Raw genomic sequence first — 20672 nt, 5'->3', positions numbered from 1 at the left:
TATATATACTTTATAAGATAGCAGATGTTGTCTTCATGGAACATCAAGCATTAAACTGCAAATTATTAAGTGTAATTAAGTGTCCTCTAAAGTAGCAGATACTGACATTTCCCAAACTTATCTTTCTCTGACTCTCTTGGTTTCCTAGTTCTTTGGAACTGCCAGTACTTTATACTGAAGAAAAATTCACACAGAGCATGGATAACTACATTTTTTTCTGTGATGTATTTATTCTCTCTGTAAGCCAAAGAAATTAAAGACTGTTAAAACTTTCAACCAGTACAGGATGCTAATAAAAGTCAAGCTAATTAGTGTCACTGAAATATGTTATCTCCATGTACTTGTAAATCATTTGGGATGGTTTCAAGTATTCTGGCTCTATGTTTAAATATAATATACTTCCTTACTTATTCTTTTTTTTTGTTTGTGTTTTTTTTTAACTTTTTTTGAGAAAAGGAGAAAAAAAAACAAATTTCCTCCTCCTCCCAGGCTCCCATTTCCCTCCCCCTCCTCCCACCCTTCTCCCCCTCCTCCCATCCTTCTCCCCCTCCCCCCACTACTCTCCTCCTCCCTATCCAGCCCAAAGACCAGTCAGGGTTCCCTGCCCTGTGGTAAGTCCTAGGTCCTCCCCCTCCGTCCATGTCTAGGAAGGTGAACATCCAAACTGGCTAGGCTCCCACAAAGCCAGCACATTGCGTAGGTTCAAAACCCCGTGCCATTGTCGGTGGGTTCTCATCAGCCCTCATTGTTCGCCATGTTCAGAGAGTCCAGTTTTATCCCATGATTTTTCAGTCACAGTCCGGCTGAACTTGGTGAACTCCCAATAGATCAGCTCCACTGTCTCAGTGGGTGGGTGCTCCCCTCGTGGTCCCGACTTCTTTGCTCATATTTTCCCTCCTTCTGCTCCTCATTGGGACGTTGGGAGCTCAGTCCAGTACTCCAGTGTGGGTCTCTGTCTCTGTCTCCATCCATCACCAGATGAAGGTTCTATGATGATATGCAAGATATTCGTCAGTATTGCTATAGGATAGGGTCATTTCAGGTTCCCTATGCTCAGCTGCCCAAGGAACTAACTGGGGCCCTCGGCTGGGCATCTGGGAGCCACTCAAGGTTCTAGTCTCATGCCAACCCTAAGGTGGCTCTCTTAACTAAGAATTGTGCTTCCGTGCTCCCCTATCCAACCTTCCTTTATCCCAATTCTCCTTTTTTCCCCAAGTTCCCCCCATTCTCCCCTTCTCCCTTTTCTCTCCCCATCTCCCCTTACCCCCATCCCACCCCACTCCCAAGATCTCAATTTTCTCCCGGGAAATTTTGTCTACTTCCCATAGCCAAGAGGACAACTATATGCTTTTCCTTTGGTTCACCTTCTTACTTAGCTTCTTTGGGATCACCAATTGTAGACTCTATGACCCTTGTATATGGCTAGAAACCAATTATGAGTGAGTACATCCCATATTCATCTTTTTGGGTTTGGGTTACCTCACTCAGGATAGTGTTTTCTATTTCCATCCATTTGCATGAAAATTTGAGAAGTCATTGTTTTTTACCGCAGCATAGTACTCTAATGTGTATATATTCCACAGTTTCTTCATCCATTCTTCCATTGAAGGGCATCTAGGTTGTTTCCAGGTTCTGGCTATTACAAATAACACTGCTATGAACATAGTGGAACAAATGCCCTTGTCATATGATAGGGCATCTCTTGGGTATATTCCCAGGAGTGGTATTACTGGGTCCAGGGGTAAGTTGATCCCGAATTTCCTGAGAAACCGAAACACCGATTTACAAAGTGGTTGCACAAGTTTGCATTCCCACCAGCAATGGATGACGGATCCCCTTCCTCCACAGCCTCTCCAGCAAAGGCTATCATTGGAGTTTTTGATTTTAGCCATTCTGACAGGTGTAAGATGATATCTCAAAGTTGTTTTGATTTGCATTTCCCTGATTGCTAAGGAGGTTGAGCATGACCTTAAGTGTCTTTTGGCCATTTGAACTTCCTCTGCGGAGAATTCTCTGTTCAGTTCAGTGCCCCATTTTTTAATTGGGTTAATTAGCATTTTAAAGTCTAGTTTCCTGAGTTCTCTATATATTTTGGAGATCGGACCTTTGTCTGTTGCGGGGTTGGTGAAGATCTTCTCCCAGTCTGTAGGTTGCCTTTTTATCTTAGTGACAGTGTCCTTTGCTTTACGGAAGCTTCTCAGTTTTAGTAGGTCCCATTTATTCAATGTTGCCCTTAAAGTCTGTGCTGTTGGGGTTACACATAGGAAGCGATCTCCTGTGCCCATCTCCTGTAGGGTACTTCCCACTTTCTCCTCTATCTGGTTCAATGTGTTCTGACTGATAGTGAGGTCTTTAATCCATTTGGACTTGAGTTTTGTGCATGGTGATAGATATGGGTCTATTTTCATTCTTCTACAGGTTGACATCCAGTTGTGCCAGCACCATTTGTTAAAGATGCTTTCTTTCTTCCATTGTATACTTTTGGCTCCTTTATCAAAAATGAGGTGTTCATAGGTTTGTGGGTTAAAATTCGGGTCTTCTATACGATTCCATTGGTCGACTTCTCTGTTTTTATGGCAGTGCCACACTGTTCTCATCACTGTAGCTCTGTAATAGAGGTTGAAGTGAGGGATGGTAATGCCTCCAGACAATCCTTTATTGTATAGGATTGTTTTGGCTATCCTGGGTTTTCTGTTTCTCCATATAAAGTTGATTATTGTCCTCTCAAGATCTGTGAAGAATTTTGATGGGACCTTGATGGGGATTGCATTGAATCTATAAATTGCCTTTGGTAGAATTGCCATTTGTACTATGTTGATCCTCCCAATCCAAGAGCAAGGGAGGTCCTTACATTTTCTGGTATACTCCTCAATTTGTTTCTTCATTGCCTTAAAGTTCTTGTCAAAAAGATCTTTCACTTCCTTGGTTAGAGTTACCCCAAGATATTTTATGCTGTTTGTGGCTATCGTGAAAGGTGAAGCTTCTCTGATTTCCCTCTCTGTTTCCATATCCTTTGTGTATAAGAGGGCGACTGATTTTTTGGAGTTGATCTTGTATCCTGCCACATTACTAAAGGTGTTTATCAGCTGTAAAAGTTCTTTGGTGGAGTTCTGGGGGTCGCTTATGTACACTATCATATCATCTGCAAATAACAAAAGTTTAACTTCTTCCTTTCCAATTCGAATCCCCTTGATCCCCTTATGTTGTCTTATTGCTATTGCTAGAACTTCAAGTACTATATTGAAGAGGTATGACGAGAGTGGACATCCTTGTCGTGTTCCTGAGTTTAGTGGGATGGCTTTAAGTTTCTCTCCATTTAATTTAATGTTAGCTGTCGGCTTGCTGTATATAACTTTTATTATATTTAGGTATGACCCTTGTATCCCTAATCTCTCCAATACTTTTATCATAAAGGGTGTTGAATTTTGTCAAATGATTTTTCAGCATCTAATGAAATGATCATATGGTTTTTTTCTTTCAGTTTATTTATATTCTGGATTACATTGATAGATTTTCGTATGTTGAACCAACCCTGCATCTCAGGAATGAAGCCTACTTTATCATAATGGATAATTTTCCTAATGTGTTCTTGGATTTGGTTTGCCAGTATTTTGTTGAGGATTTTTGCATCGATGTTCATGAATGAGATTGGTCTATAATTTTCTTTCTTGGTTGAGTCTTTGTGTGGTTTTGGTATCAGAGTAACTATAGCTTCATAAAAGGAATTTGGCAATGCCTCTTCTGTTTCTATATTGTGAAATACATTAAGGAGTATAGGTATTAGGCCTTCTTGGAAGTTTTGGTAGAATTCCGCATTGAAACCATCTGGTCCTGGGCTTTTTTTGGTAGGGAGGTTTTTGATAACCTCTTCTAATTCTTCGCGACTAACACGTCTATTTAGATTGTTCACCTGGTCCTGGTTTAACTTTGGTATATGGTACTTATCTATAAAGTGTCCATTTCATTTACATTTTCCTATTTTGTGGCATATAGGCTTTTGTAGTAAGATCTAATGATCCTCTGAATTTCCTCTGTGTCTGTGGTTATGTCCCCCTTTTCATTTCTGATCTTATTAAGTTGCAAATTCTCTCTCTGCCGTTTGATTAGTTTGGATAGGGGTTTATCAATCTTGTTGATTTTATCCAGGAACCAGCTTTTTGTTTCATTGATTCTTTGGATTGTTTTCTGTGTTTCTATTTTGTTGATTTCAGCCCTCAGTTTGATTATTTCCAATCTTCTACTCCTCCTAGGTGAGTCTGCTTCTTTTTTTTTTCTAGAGCTTTCAGTTGGGCTGTTAAGTCTCCAATGTGAGCTTTCTCTGTTTTCTTTAAGTGGGCACTTAGTGCTATGAACTTTCCTCTTAGGACTGCTTTCATAGTGTCCCATAAGTGTAAGCATGTTGTTTCTTTATTTTCATTGAATTCCAGGAAGACTTGAATTTTTTTCTTAATTTCTTCCTGAATCCAGGTGTGGTTCAGTAGTTGACTGTTCAGTTTCCATAAATTAGTAGGCTTTCTTAGGGTAGCATTGTTGTTGAATTCTAACTTTAATCCGTGGTGATCTGATAAGACACAGGTTTTTACTAATATTATTTTGTAACTGTGGATGTTTGCTTTCTTACCGAGTATGTGGTCGATTTTTGAGATGGTTTCATGAGCTGCAGAGAAGAAGGTATATTCTTTCCTATTTGGGTGGAATGTTCTATAGATGTCTGTTAAGTCCATTTGCTTCATTACCTCCATTAATTCTCTTATTTCTCTGTTAGGTTTCTGTCTGATTGACCTGTCCATTGGTGAGAGAGGAGTGTTGAAATCTCCTACTATTAGTGTGTGCGGTTTGATGGCTGCCTTGAGTTTTAGCAATGTTTCTTTTATGTACATTGGTGCTTTTATATTCGGGGCGTAGATATTCAGGATTGAGACTTCATCCTGATGAATTGTTCCTGTTATGAGTATAAAATGTCCCTCTCCATCTCTTCTGATTGGTTTAAGTTTGAAGTCAACTTTGTTAGAGATTAGTATGGTCACACCTGATTGTTTCTTAGGTCCATTTGCTTGATAAGCCTTTTCCCAGCCCTTTACTCTGAGTAGATGCCTGTCTTTGTGGTTGAGGTGTGTTTCTTGTAAACAGCAGAACGTTGGATCCTGTTTTCGTATCCAATCTCTTAATCCGTGCCTTTTAATAGGTGACTTGAGTCCATTGACATTAAGTGATATTAATGACCAGTGGTTGTTAACTCTGGTCATTTTTTTATTCATAGAGTTTATGTGTTTCCCTTCTTTGATTTGTGTTGTTGAAGGGTCTCTAGATGTCTGAGTTATTGTGGTCATTGTTCGACTCCTTGGTTAGTGATTTTCCTTCTGTTACTTTCTGTAAGGCTGGATTTGTGGCTGCGTATTGTTTAAATTTGTTTTTATCCTGGAAAATTTTATTTTCTCCATTTATAGTGAACAAAAGCTTGGCTGGGTATAGTAATCTGGGCTTGCATCCATGGTCTCTTAGTTTCTGAAGTACATCTATCCAGGAACTTCTGGCTTTCATGGTTTCCATGGAGAAGTCAGGTGTAAGTCTGATAGGTTTACCTTTATAAGTAACTTGGCCTTTTTCCTTTGCAGCTCTTAATATTCTTTCCTTATTCTGTATGCTTTGTGTTTTGATAATTATATGGCGAGGGGATGTCCTTTTTTGATCCAGCCTATTCGGTGTTCTGTATGCTTCTTGAACCTTCATAGGTATATCTTTCTTTAGGTTGGGAAAGTTTTCTTCTATAATTTTATTAAATATATTTTCTGGACCATTGAGCTGCACTTCTTCTCCTTCTTCTACTCCTATTATTCTTAGGTTTGGTCTTTTTATTGTGTCCCATATTTCCTGAATATTTTGTGATGAGAGTTTGTTGGACTTGCTGTTTTCTTTGATCAGAGTGTTTATTTTCTCTATGGTATCTTCAGAATCTGAAATTCTTTATTCTAACTCTTGTATTCTGTTGGTTATGCTTGTTTCTGTAGACTCTGTTTGTTTACTTAAATTTTCCATGTCCAGCCGGCCCTCTGTTTGTGTTTTCTTCTTTGCCTCCATTTCAGTTTTCAAGTCTTGCTCCGTTTCCATTATCTGTTTGATTGTTTTTCCTTGGTTTTCTAGGGTATCATTCACAGATTTATTCAATTCTTCAAACTTTCTGTTATATTTCTCATCCATTTCTATAAGGGCGTTTTTTACATGCTGTTTAAGGGCGTCAATCACTTTCATGAAGTCAATCTTTTCTACTTCTTCTTGATTAAGGTGTTCATGTCCTCCCGTTGTGAGGTGCCTGGTTTCTGCTGGCTTCATGTTGCTTTTCAGCTTGTTAGGCGAATTCTTGCCTTGGCATCTACCCATTTCTTCTTCCAAATACTCCCTTATGGATTTTCTTTACCGGATCAGGTCTCCTTGCCTACCTAATGCTGGCTCTCCCCAACGCTGGGTCTCCCCAATGCTGGGTCTCCCCAACGCTGGGTTTCCTGGCGCCGAGAGATCAGGCCTCTGTGCTGGTGGGCAGGTCGCAAACAAAGCGCCTACCCTGCTTGGTGCAGGCGGGCCATAGAAACCAAGAGACTCCCGCCCACTTGGGTGCCCTGAGGATTCGGACCCAGTGCCCAGACAGGCTGGGCTGGGTGATGTTATGTGCAGAAAGAGGGCGGTGTGGTCGAAGTCTTCCTTACTTATTCTTAAATTAAGAATTACCATGTGATTTTCTTTGGCCAAAAAAAAAAATGAATTGTTTGTGAAAATGAGTTATGGTAAAAAAAAAAATAATGTGCATATATGTCCATTCGAAGTGGGAGCTCTGAAAAATCAATTTGTAATTCATTGTTCTTTCCCTCTTTTGCCTTAGTGAACTTGGAAGCACATGTTAAGATAAAATCTAAATTACTCTGGGACCAGGAATGATTCAAAGTAGCAGAAGCCCCTGCTAAATATATGTTGAATAGAAATAAAATGAATCTTTACAAAGAAAGCTTACATGTGCTAGGGCACTGGTTTTTTTTTGTTTGTAGGTTTTTTTCTTTTCTTTTATCACAGAAAAACTTTGATTATCTTTATTAATTTATACATTCACTAAGATATTGAAAAACTTTTTGGGGAAAATCCTTTGGGAATTAAGAATTGTGTACGTGATTATTCTAGGAAAAAAAAGAAGATAGAAGAGATGAGGACCTGGATGTGTTTGAAAGTAGAAAGAGAATAATAGCTGAGAAAGTATTGATCTGGTTGTCGCTATTTTCTTAACAGTGTATCATATCCACTGGAGATAAACTCTAAACTAATATCTTTTTTTTTCTGAGAGCAAAATGTGTGTAAGTAAGTGCATGATTTTGAGGGTGTTTACAGGGAGTAAAAAACTAATTGGGTATGAAAGTGAATATGGATCTAACCTTCAAGGTTATAGCCTAAAAATCTGTGATAATACAAAGCAAATATAAGAGTCAAAAGTTACTTTTGTAACATGAAGCTAAACCATGAGAAAGCAGAGTTCAGAATGCTACAAATGACATTGAACTGCATCTATAAAGCATTATCTGAAGAAATAGAGAATGATGCTTTATACATAAACATATCAAAACTAAAATCACAGATTTGAAGTGCATAAGAATTGGAGATAGTTAAGGGTACATGAAGCAGTAGACATGAAAAAAGTAAAAGTGGAAAAGTTTGATTTGGGTCAGAAAATAAAAATCTGTTATGCCAATGTATAGGTAAATATTCATTCTTTTTTTTCAGAGTATTTACATTTTATTCACAGTTTAAATTTTAACGCTCACACTCAGGAATCAGTCGGAAATAAAGGCATTATCAAGTAATTTTAATACAATGGTTAACAGCTTAGTCTGCGAGATCAGATGGTGTTGGACTAGAAGTCCAAACATCAGGGAAGGGTTGCTCCAGACACCATTCACATAACCACAAACTGATGCAAAAGCAAGAGGATTTTTATTCTGTCATGACAGGGTCCTTCAGGTTCGGGGTATGAAGGACAATGATAGCTGTTACAGTCCATCTTTTAAAGCAAGCAGCCACAGACACGGTGGGGGGGGGGAGACCTGTAGGTTGTTTTCCAACTAGTTGGATTGGCTTATTCAAAGGGTTACTAGTAGTGATTGGTCTATTCCAGGGCAGGAGAATAGTTGCATGGTCAGGTGATAAGGTAGAGCATCTGTAGTCCATCCTGACCTTTGGTTCCGTGACTAAATCAATACATCAGGAACTGAGTCAACATCTGTGGTTTGTATTTGCCTCAATTCCCAAAAGGGAGTTACGTTTGAAGATTATTCTCATGGACACAGGGGGATGAGCAGTCAAGCATGTGATTACTTACAAGGACACAGGACGATAAGCAGTCCAGTATGGGGGGGGGGGCAACTGTCCCTTTTCCAAGATAGAGTGAGTGTAAGGTTTTAGGAAAAATGTCATAGAGTTGAGGGGGGCTTTTAGAGTTTTTCAATGGAAACCTCAACAAGTTCATTTCTGTGAGTATAGTTACTTGAAATATGGATGTTAAAAATGAACGTCAAACTTGCATGTTGTCAAGGCATCTAAAGAAATATTATTTTTTTTTTCTTTCAAAAAAAAAATTTATTATGTACGCAGTGTTCTGCCTGCACACCAGTAGAGGGCACCAGATCGCATTATAGATGGCTGTGAGCCACCATGTGGTTGCTGGGAATTGAACTCAGGATCTTTGGCAGTCAGTGCTCTTAAACTGAGCCATCTCTCTAGCCCAGCCACCTGATGCTTCTAATACCCAATAAACGGCAGACTTCAGACACATAAGCTTTTTAGTTTATTTGTCCTCTGGGAAATTGTCCGCAAACCACAGCAGATCAAGTCACCGTGGATCTACTCCTTTGGCTTTTTGCCAGCACCAACATTGGCCTTCGCAGTCTCCCTAACCTTCTTCATTCTGTTCTTGCGTTCCTTTCGCTGTTTTCGGGAGGTCTTTTTCTTCTCATAAAGGCCATGTCTTGCAAGTCTGTGTTTGGGTTCATTCTTCTTTGCATAATTGAGAGAATCATAGATCATGCCAAAGCCAGTTGTTTTCCCACCACCAAAATGAGTTCTGAATCCAAATACAAAGATGACATCTGGTGTGGTTTTGTACATTTTGGCTAACTTCTCCCGAATCTCTGTCTTTGGTACTGTTGCCTTCCCAGGGTGAAGGTCATCAATAACCATCTGTTTTCTTTGAAGCAGACGGTTGGTCATGAACTTCCTGGTCCGGATCGTTACTGTGTCATTCATGATGACGGCCGCGCCGAGCTGCTAAAGCAGGAAAAGAGCAAGAAATATTATTTTAATTTTATTTTTATTGAAAAAAATTTCCGCCTCCTCCCAGCCTCCCATTTCCCTCCCCCTCCTCCCACTCCCCTCCCCTTCTTCCCACTCCCCTCCCCCTCCCTCTCCAGCCCAAAGAGCAGTCAGGGTTCATACCCTGTGGAAAGTCCAAGGTCCTACACCCTCCCCCCTCCGTCCATACCTAGGAAGGTGCACATCCTTTTTCCTTTTTCCTTTTACCTTTTTCCTTGGTAGCTCTTAATATTCTTTCTTTATTCTGAATGCTTTGCGTTTTGATTATTATATGGGGAGGAGATGTTTTTTTTTTTTTTCCAGCCTATTCGGTGTTCTGTATGCTTCTTGAACCTTCATAGGAATATCTTTCTTTAGGTTGAGAAAGTTTCCTTCTATAATTTTATTAAATATATTTTCTGAACCTTTGAGCTGCACTTCTTCTCCTTCTTCTACTCCTATTATTCTTAGGTTTGGTCTTTTTATTGTGTCCCAGATTTCCTGAATGTTTGTGATGAGAGTTTGTTGGACTCACTGTTTTCTTTGATCAGTGTGATTATTTTCTCTATGGTATCTTCAGAATCTGAGATTCTTTCTTCTACCTCTTGTATTCTGTTGGTTATGCTTGTTTCTGAAGTCTCTATTCATTTACCTAGATTTTCCATGTCCAGCTGGCCCTCTGTTTGTGTTTTTTTCCTTCCCTCTATTTCAGTTTTCAAGTCTTGAACTGTTTCCATTATCTGTTTGATTGTTTTTCCTTGGTTTCCTAGGATATCATTCACAGATTTATTCAATTCTTCAAACTTTCTGTTATACTTCTCATGCATTTCTATAAGGGCATTTTTTACATGCTGTTTAATGGCGTCTATCCCTTTCATAAAGTCAATTTTTTCTACTTCTTGATTATGGTGTTCAGGTCCTCCTGTTGTGAGGTTGCTGGGTTTTGGTGGTTTCATGTTGATTTTTAGATTGTTGGGTGAATTCTTGCCTTGGCGCCTGCCCATCTCTTCCTCCGAATGGTCCCCTATGGATCTTCTTTTATACGATCAGGTCTCCTTGCCCACTGATGAACCTTCCCAGTGATGGCATTCCCCAGTGATGGCTCTCCTGGTGCCTATAGCAGATCTCCGTGCTGGTAGCTCGTAACCAAAGCGCCTACCTTCCTTCCTGCAGGCAGGCTATTGAGACAAAAGAACTACCACCTGCCCAGTTGCCCTCACGATTCGGCCCCAGTGCTCAAACAGGCTGATCTGGGTGATTTTATGTGCCTGAAGAGGGGAGGGAGGCAGAAGGGGGGGTTCTGGATGCATGCTGGGTGGGATAGGAAGAGAGAGGCAGTATCCAGGGAGTATAGCCCCTGCAGGAAGACTGGGAAGTATAGGGGGGGTAATGAAGTCTGAGTTCCGTGTCCCAGGCTGCTGCCAAGGTTCCGAAACTCACTCACCCTGGTGATGGCTCTCCTGGTGCCGAAATCAGATCTCCGTGCTGGTTGGGTAGCTTGTAAACAAAGCGCCTACCTTGCTTGCTGCAGGCAGGCTACTGAGACAAAGGAACTCTCGCCTGCCCGGCTGCCCTCACAATTCGGCCCCAGCGCCCAAACAGGCTGAGCTGGGTGATGTTATCTAAATGTTCATTCTTACATCAGTGCTAATCTATAACAAACAACTGAGCAGGGGGCTCTTTGATCAGAAATGTGAGTTCAGAATTGCTTATAGCATTTTCTCCAATATAAAATATTTCAATAGTTAATAATACAATACTAGGATTAAGACCAGGATTATCTAGATTATGATTACAGAATTCAGTTTCAAATACTATACCTCTAGAAGATACAACTGCTTATGATGAGCATTTCCCAAAGTTTCCTAGCCAAAGAATTACTTAATGTGCCAGTTTAAAAAACAGAAATTTCTGGACAGACCTAGACTGATATGAAATTCCCTCGGTATGCTGCGAATATGTTTAATTACCATTAGTTAATAAATAATCTGCTTTTGACCTATGATAGAATAGAATAGAACAAAATGGAAATTCCAAGCAGATATAGAGAAAGAAAGAAAGCAGAGTCAGCGAGCTGCCATGTGCCATGTAGCCACCAAAAGAGAAAAATGCCTGCCTGCCAGGACCTTAGCAGTAAATCATGAGCCACATGGTAAAATGCAGAATAATATAAGTGGGTTCATTTAAGATGTAAGAGTTAGTTCATAAGAATCCTAAGCTATTGGCCAAACAGTGTATAATTAATGTAGATTCTGTGTGATTATTTCAGATCTGGATGGCTGGGAAGGAGCAAACAGTCTCTGCCTATACTAGGCCACCATGATATCCTATATTTAAAACACTCTTTTTAGCAGGAAAGATTAGGAAACATTGATCTAACAGAGTGCAGGACTGGTTGGATAAGAAAACATAATTTTGCATCTATGAATGTATTTTTTTGTAAAAAATAAAAGTATGGATGGAATGTCTTATATGCCTGGCTTTGGGTTAGGAACTGGAGATGCAAGAGTAAAGCGGGACAAAGGTTCTGCTTTCCCAAAGCTTACTTCCTAAGAGAAAGTAAAATGAGGAATTATACAATCAATTCTTTACAATTATATGGAATGCTATGGAGAATTTTAGTGTCTTGTGAAGTTGCATAATGATGAGAGCTGACTTACTTAGAATTGCCTAGAGTTTACCATATAAAGATGTAAAACTTAAACTATAATTTGAATTATGAATAAAGATTGTATCATTTGGATTAGGAAAAAAAGTAATTCAAAGAAAAGGAAAGATCATTGGCTTCTGCCTAGAATGAGAGAGTGCAAAACATCCTTCAGAAATCCCGTTGAAACTTGGCTACAGAAAGGGAGTTAAATAGACAAAATGAGCTATAGCCCACACTGGTGACACACTGATATATGGCAAATCTAAGTATGTGCCAACAAGACAAGACTTAGAGCTTGGCATAAGTCCCATATTAGACTTCCGAGCTCTCCCAGTTTTGTGACCTTTCCCATGAAACTGATATGCCTCGATACCAAGAGAACAATATTCTATTATTTTGCTCACATTTCTCACTGGAGCATTTTAAAGCAGTGCAGCATAGTGGGAAAATATGAAGTTTAAAACCAAAAGACAAATTAAATCAAGCTCTATTAATCAATAAATATATGGTTTCAGGTAATTCATTTAAATTCTTTGAGTTTTAGTTTTTCTAACTGTGCAATGAATAAATAGTATCTATATGATAGAATGGCTCAAGGAAACACTGAAATGATGCATGTGTAATTTCACATACAAAAATGTATTTTAATGCTGCTTCCAGCACTTACCTCTATCTGATATTGTAGAAGGATGATTTATTTATCTGAGCTTCAATTTCCCAATCTGCAAAATAATATCAAATACAATGTAAAGGTGTTATGCACAATCTCATTCAGTGTTTGATATATAGATGATATTTTATGAATGGTAGCCATGAATACCAGCATTTAGTATTTATATAACATTCTATCTCTGATGATTTCAGAGAACTATTTTGAGTACATTAGAAAAAGGTCTGAGCCAAGAATAAGGAGTCATGAGCAAGTAATTTGACACTCAAAATTTTTCTCTCATGAGAATAATCATACTGCTCAGACTATCCATAGTGCAAGAATTTTACCCCAGCATATCATAGACTGATACATCTAAAAGCACTGAATCCCTGAATATGGGTATTATTAATGTCAAAACACTTTAAAATACATAAACATTTAGTCTTACAGTACACATGGCATAGTGTGGACAGTGAACAATCAGATCAACTCTTATTCCATGAACCACATATTGAGCTACTTTAACCAAATGATCTCAGAAGATGCATGCAGCTTACACACACGGATGCTAAATGGAACAAATACATCACAGGAGTAGTCATGTCTACAACAAATAATTAGAATGTGAAGAAAAAGAGAGCTCTGAGAGATTGTTCCTTCAATGGTTAAAAATAGTATGGTAGCATCAGGGTGGAAATAGTTGTGATGTTCACTTTAAATACTCATCACTTGATGGGCTCTGTCAAGAGCAAGTAAGTGTTTGATTACATTCAGCTCTATAATTCAGAGCCTGACATGCTACCTATGCCATAAAAAATAATAAATACATATCAATTTGAAAGTTGCCAGATGTTGTAAAATCCAGAATACTTTTCTCTTGCAGAATGCCTGCATATTTTTACTCTATTTAGTGAAAATTATTCCCTTGGCATGTGAGGGAAAATAAGTATGCATAGTAGCTATTGTACAAAGTACACTTTGATTAAAAGCTGATGAGTATGTGTTATTCAGAGGACAGAGCCAAAGATTTATAAAGATGTGAAGACATAAGTAGGACTGTGTAGATGAGGCTGCGGGCTCGCCTGCTTTTCATCCTGCCTGTCTCCTGCATGGCTAGCTTTACACCTGAAATAACAACACACAAATTGTATTTTTTTAAAGACTGCCTGGCCCATTATATCTAGCCTCTTCTTGGCTAACTCTCATATCTTGCTTAACCCATTTCTAATAATCTGTGTAACACCACAAGTTGGTGGCTTACCGGGAAAGATTCAGCATGTCTGACCTGGTGGCTGGCCCCATGGCATCTGTCTCACTGCCTTCATCCTCCCAGCATTCTGTTCTGTCTACTCGATCCACCTAAGGGCTGGCCTATCAAAAGTTCAAGGCGTTTCTTTATTAACCAATGAAATCAACACAAAACAGAAGACCCTCCTACATCAGGACTGTTTGAAGCCAAGTACCAAAAAACAAGAAAGAAAAGAAAGTAGCTAGAACTGAGGCTAGGGTGATAGCTCAGTAAGACCATTTTTTGTGCAAAATGGGGACCTAGGTGAATCTCTACCTTCTGTCAATAAATCCTAGTATAGATTTGCATGCTCATAATGCCATTGTTGTGGGCAGAATCTAGTGAATCCTAGAACCTCTCTGACCAGCCAACCTGGTCAAGGTTATCTGCATATATACATATGTCCTAGCTTTGAAGTCAAATTAAAAAATAATGTTATTGCCTTTTCATTGACAAGCTGTCTCTTGCCATCAGGCTTTAAACATTGTAGAAATAGAAGCCTACTGTATGCCCTCTTTCTATAACATAATCTCTCACCTACCTTAGTAAATAATATTTGAAAGAAGAAATCATGTTACGCATTTAACATAAATATTCAATGAATATTAAATGATTGCCATTATTGTGATTATCGTGATGTCTTGTGTGTAGTAAGAATTGAATGAATGGTATTCTAATTTGAAATTCTAAATTTGTGATTGCTTATGTAGACTATTTTTAGTTTTTGTCTTATTATGACACATCCTCTGTTATTTCTCTTTCTTCAACAAACTTAACTGGCACGTAATTTACATAAAATAAAATTCACTCATTTTTTTTTTTGGATTAGCAGTTTAGTGTGCTTGACACATATTATCTAATCACCATCACTGTCAAGACACAATATAGTTCCATAATCCAAAAAATTTCCTGTGAATGCTTAAAGACTATTGATATGCTTTCTATAACCACAGCTCAGTTTTGATTCTCCTTAGATTTCATTCATACTCTGTTTGGGTCTAGATTTTCCTCAACCAGTGAAATATTACAGATAATGTTATTAAAAGTTACTGTTCTTCATTCCTTTATGGGCCATTGTATTCATATGTCATTTTCCATTTTTCCTCCCAACCTCCTCAAATCTGTCTTCTGAAGAAAAGCTTTTCTATGTGCCTTGATCAACAAGCTTCAGATAGTCAAAATGAATAAAAAGGTCTGTTCAGGAAATATGAATCATAAAGTTCCAGCCTAGAGCTAAAATTTCCTACCCAGTGTCTACTGTAATCCTGTGTCCTGGAAACCACCCCTCACAAATACATAAATAAAGTCAATCAACTTCGCTAAATTATTTAGACTAGCTTTGAATAAGAATAATTGCCTTCTAATTTTCTAGTCTTAAATTTCTGCTGGATAGTCATCCAGATATTAGACCTGAAGCACCACCAAACTCAGTGTTCTGGGAAAAGTATACTTATATGATCACTCTTGCATAAGACATATTAGACAAATACTCCCAGAAAAATAGCAATATATATATATATGTATATATATATCATATATATGTATATAGATAGATATATGTTTACATAATGGTGCATATGTGTTTATATATTATACATATACATTAATGCATGCATATATTTACATATCACTATAAGTAGCATACAAACTTGTACATGGTGAGTATTCAAAAGTGATACCTGAGCGTAATACAATTAAACAGCTTCTTGTGGAATTATTTATTCTATTACTTTAGCATCTTTCAAAACTTTGCATTTTGAGAAAAAGTCAAACCTAAATAAAATTATATTTTCAAAGTTCTATATACCCTTTATATACCTATATACCTAAAGAAATATTTAAAGATTCACCACTTGTCTCAATAACATCTTTTAGTGAAAGTATCTAATCCAGAACCAGAGACCACACTATTGTGATATGTTATTCCAGTTAATTCAAGTTCACAGTAGTTTTAGGTCTTTCTCTGATTTTTATCTACATAATTTTTAACAAATACTTTTATAGAGCAAGATATTGCTGCAGTGTTCTTCATTATGAGCTTTTCTATGGTTTCCTGATTGTACTCATTATTCAGTTTTGATTGAAATATTATAAGAATAAAGTGATGCATAATGTTGATTCATTAGTATGAGATATTGTTAAATATAGTCACTTGATTAAAATGGTATCATCTCAATTTTTTTTTACTATGCAATAACTCCATTTCCTACTTCATGAGGAATAACATTTAGGAAGAGAAATTAGGGGACTAAATAAAAACTCAAACATTGGTGCATGTTTTGGCAGCACATATACTAAAATTGGAGCAATTCAGATAAGATAAGCATGGCCCCTACTCAAGGATGACATGCAAATCCATGAAGTGTTCCACATTTTTATGATCTCATAACAACAAAACTCAAAAAAGGGAAAAACATACTAAATAACATCACCAGCAATGAAAACTTAACAGGAACTAGCAATTACTGGTTATTAATATCCCTTAATATAAATGGACTCAACTGACCTATAAAGAGACACATGCTAACAGATTGGATACAAAAACAGGATCCATCCTTCTGCTGCATACAAGAAACACACCTCAATCTCAAAGACAGATATTGCCTCAGAGTAAAGGATTGGAAAAAAAATCCCAACAAATGAAAATAAGAAACAAGCAGGCATAGCTATCCTAATATCTAAAAAAATAGACTTCAAACTAAAATCAATCAAAAGAGACAAAGAAGGGCATTTGATATTAGTCAAAGGAAAAATCCATCAAAAAGAAATCTCAATACTGAACATCTATGCCTCTAATACAAGGGCAACCTCATCTGAAAAAAAGAAAACATATCTAAAGCTTAAATCACACATTAAACTCCACACTTTAATAGTGGGAGACTTCAGCACTCCACTTTCACCACTGGACAGGTCTGTCAGACAAAAATTTAACAGAGAAAAAAGAGAACTAACAGATGTTATGACAAATGGACTTAACAGACATCTTTAGAACATTCCATCCAAACAGAAAAGAATGTACCTCATTCTCAGCACCTCATGGAACTTTATCAAAAAGTGATCACATACTAGGTAGCAAAACAAAACTCAATAGATGAAAAACAAGTTTAAATAACCCTGTTTCTTATCAGATCACCATGGCTTCAAATTAGAATTCAACATCATCACTAATTCCAGAATGCTCACAAACACATGGATATTAAACAATGCTCACCTGAATCATCAACGGGTAATGGAAGAAATAAAGGGAGAAATTAAAGACTTCCTAAAATTCAATGAAAATGACCACACAACATACCCAAATTTATGGGACACAATGAAAGCACTGTTATAAGAGGAAAGTTTATAGCACTAAATGCCTACATAAAGGAAAATCCCACACTAGTGAATTAACAGAACATTTGAAAACTTTAGAACAAAAAGAAGCAAACTCATCCAGAAAAACTAGACAGCAGGAAATCATCAAATTGAAAACTGAAATAAAAAAAAATAGAAACCAAAAAACAATTCAAAGAAGCACAGGTGGTTCTTTGGAAAAATCAAGAAAATAGACAAACCTTTTTTTCAACCAACCAAAAGGTAGAGAAAAAATATCCAAATTAACAAAATCAGAAATGAAAAAGGGGACATAATAACAGATACCGAGGAAATCCAGCGACTCATCAGGCCATATTATACAATCTGTACTCCACAAAATCAGAAAAGTTAAAAGAAAGGAAAATTTTTTTGGATAAATATCACTTACAAAATTAAATCAAGACCAGATAGGCAAATTAATTAGATCTATAACTGCTAAAGAAATAGAAACAGTCATCAAAAGTCTCCCAACCAAAAAAAGCCCAGGATCAGATGGTTTCAGCTCAGAATTCTACAAGATTTTCAAAGAAGAACTAATGTCAATGCTCCTCAAATTGTTCTATGCAATGGAAACAGAATGAACATTGCCAAACACTTTTTATGAAGCTACAGTTACCTTGATACCCAAACCACAGAAAGACATTACTAAGAAAGACAATTACAGACCAATCTCACTAATGAACATTGATGCAAAAATACTCAATAAAATACTGGCATATTGAATCCAAGAACACATCAGAAAAATCATCTACCATGATCAAGTCAGCTTTATCCCAGAAATGCCAGGATGGTTTAACATATAAAAATATGTCAAGGGCCCTGTTTAGGTACTAAGGAGTTCCATCTGGACAGGTGAGTGTGTGCTTTCCAGGGGAAGACTGTCCCAGAAGAGAGCACAGCCCCCCTCCCCCAGCTCCTTCTGCAGGGCTGTCTTTCTTACACCTGACACACCCCTCCCCCCACAAGCCTGCGTTTTCTGCTAGGTCCTTTGCTCAGGAACAGTTTTCTGCTCCTACACTAAGGCGACCCACCCAGAGCGGTGAGTGCCTGCCAACCGGGCAGGCCTCAAGGACCCCCAAAAGGGATCCCGGGCACCTTCAGCTTGTGCTCCAGGGGTGCCTGTGCACTCCTGGATCTTGTCCCGCCTGCCCGGTTTTTTCCTTTTGTCCCCGGATATTCGGGCTACCAGGTGGCCCTGTTTAGGTACTTAGGAGTTCCATCTGGACAGGTGAGTGTGTGCTTTCCAGGGGCAGACTGTACTGGAAGAGAGCACAGGCCCCTCTCCCCCAGCTCCTTCTGTAGGGCTGTCTTTCTTACACCCGACCCACCCCTCCCCTCCATAAGCCTGACTTTTCTGCTAGGTCCTCTGCTCATAAACAGTTTTCTGCTCCTACACTAAGGCGACCCACACAGAGCGGTGAGTGCCTGCCTAACGGGCAGGCCTCAAGGACCCCCCATCCGAAAGGGAGCCCGGGCACCTTCAGCTTTTGCGGCAGGGTGTCCTGTGTTCTACTCATCCCCACCATACCCACCAAGTTCCCCCTTTTGTCCTCGGATCATTGGACTGCCAGGCGTCCATGTTTTGGTGCTGAGGAGTTCCATCTGGACTGGAACGGTTCCTGCTTCTACACTGAAGAGATACACTCAGAGAGTCAGTCACAGCAAAGACTGGACCAAGACACCAGGCATCTCCTGGCTCCATTTGAAGGAAGAGATGGGAAGGCGCGAAGGCAAGAATTCCTCCAACAACCTGAAAGGCAACATGACATCACCAGAATCCAGAGATCCCGAAATAAGAAGAATTGTACACCCTACTCTAGAAGAATTAGAAGAAATCAATTCAAAAGTGAATTATATGAAAATAATAGAAAACCTTGAACAGGAGGTGAAAAACTGTCATAAACAATTAGAGATCACAAACAAAAACTTAGAGGATATGAATAAAGCACTGAAAGATACCAAAGAAAACAAAGAGAAACAAGAAAAAGCAATCAAACAGATAAGGGAAGTGGTTCAAGACATGAAGAATGAAATGGAAATAATGAAGAAAACACAAACCGAGGGAAGGATGGAGATGGAAAATCTGGGTAAATGAACAGGAAATACAGAGACAAGTACTATCAACAGATTACAAGAGATAGAAGAAACAATTTCAGACACTGAAGATACCATAGAGAAAATAAACACACTGATCAAAGAAAACAGCAAAGGCAAAAAATTCTCATCCCAAAACATTCAGGAAATCTGGGACACAATAAAAAGACCAAACCAAAGAATAATTGGGATAGAAGAAGGAGAAGAAGTACAGCTCAACGGGCCAGAAAATATATTTAATAAAATTATAGAAGAAAACTTTCCCAACCTAAAGAAGGATATTCCTTTGAAGGTTCAAGAAGCATACAGAACACCGAATAGATTGGACCAAAACAAAAAACAAAAAACAAAAAAACATCTCGCCATATAATAATCAAAACACAAAACATACAGAATAAAGAAAGAATATTAAGAGCTACCAAGGAAAAAGGCCAAGTTACTTATAAAGGTAAACCTATCAGACTTACACCTGACTTCTCTATGGAAAACATGAAAGCCAGAAGGTCCTGGATAGATGTACTGCAGAAACTAAGAGACCATGGATGCAAGCCCAGACTACTATACCCAGCCAAGCTTTCATTCACTGTAAATGGAGAAAACAAAATTTTCCAGGATAAAAACAAATTTAAACAATACGTAGCCACAAATCCAGCCTTACAGAAAGTAATAGAAGGAAAATCACAAACCAAGGAGTCCAACAATAACCACAATAACTCAAACATTTAGAGACCCTTCACCAGCACAACTCAAAGAAAGGAAACAAACAAACTCCACTACTAAAAAAGTGACCGGAATTAACAACCACTGGTCATTAATATCACTTAATGTCAATGGGCTCAACTCATCAATAAAAAAGGCACAGGCTAAGAGATTGGATACGAAAACAGGATCCAACATTCTGCTCTTTATAAGAAACACACCTTAACCACAAAGACAGGCACCTACTCAGAGTAAAGGGATGGGAAAAGGTTTATCAAGCAAATGGACCTAAGAAACAAGCAGGTTTGGCCACAACTAATTTCTAACAAAGTTGACTTCAAATTCAAATCAATCAGAAGAGATGGAGAGGGCCATTTTATACTCTTAACAGGAACAATTCATCAGGAGGAAGTCTCAATGAATATCTATGATCCTAATATAAAAGCACCCATGTACGTAAAAGAAACATTACTAAAATACAAGGCTGGCATCAAACCGCACACACTAATAGTAGGAGACTTCAACACTCCTCTCTCACCAATGGACAGGTCAATCAGACAGAACGCTAACAGAGAAATAAGAGAATTAATGGAGGTAATGAAGCAAATGGA

At 38.3% G+C, this 20672-nt stretch overlaps 1 protein-coding gene and 1 non-coding gene across 2 annotated transcripts; one reads left to right on the top strand and one right to left on the bottom strand.

Moving 5' to 3' along the window:
• Window positions 1–8813: 8813 nt before the first annotated feature.
• On the bottom strand, window positions 8814–9316 carry LOC121437538 (40S ribosomal protein S24-like). The gene has a single exon (XM_041637410.1). The coding sequence runs from the start codon at window positions 9277–9279 to the stop codon at window positions 8878–8880; it is 402 nt and encodes a 133-aa protein (XP_041493344.1). The 5' UTR covers window positions 9280–9316; the 3' UTR covers window positions 8814–8877.
• A 6868-nt stretch (window positions 9317–16184) lies between these two features.
• Window positions 16185–16291, top strand: LOC121437572. The gene has a single exon (XR_005972977.1). It is a non-coding gene; the product is annotated as a U6 spliceosomal RNA (small nuclear RNA).
• The last annotated feature ends 4381 nt before the right edge of the window (window positions 16292–20672 follow it).

This window comes from Microtus oregoni, unplaced genomic scaffold, assembly GCF_018167655.1.
Source record: "Microtus oregoni isolate MIOR12 unplaced genomic scaffold, Mior012 000052F_ref0000163, whole genome shotgun sequence".
In the NCBI taxonomy this organism is placed as follows: domain Eukaryota; kingdom Metazoa; phylum Chordata; class Mammalia; order Rodentia; family Cricetidae; genus Microtus; species Microtus oregoni.
This window is presented reverse-complemented; position numbering and strand designations above follow the sequence as displayed.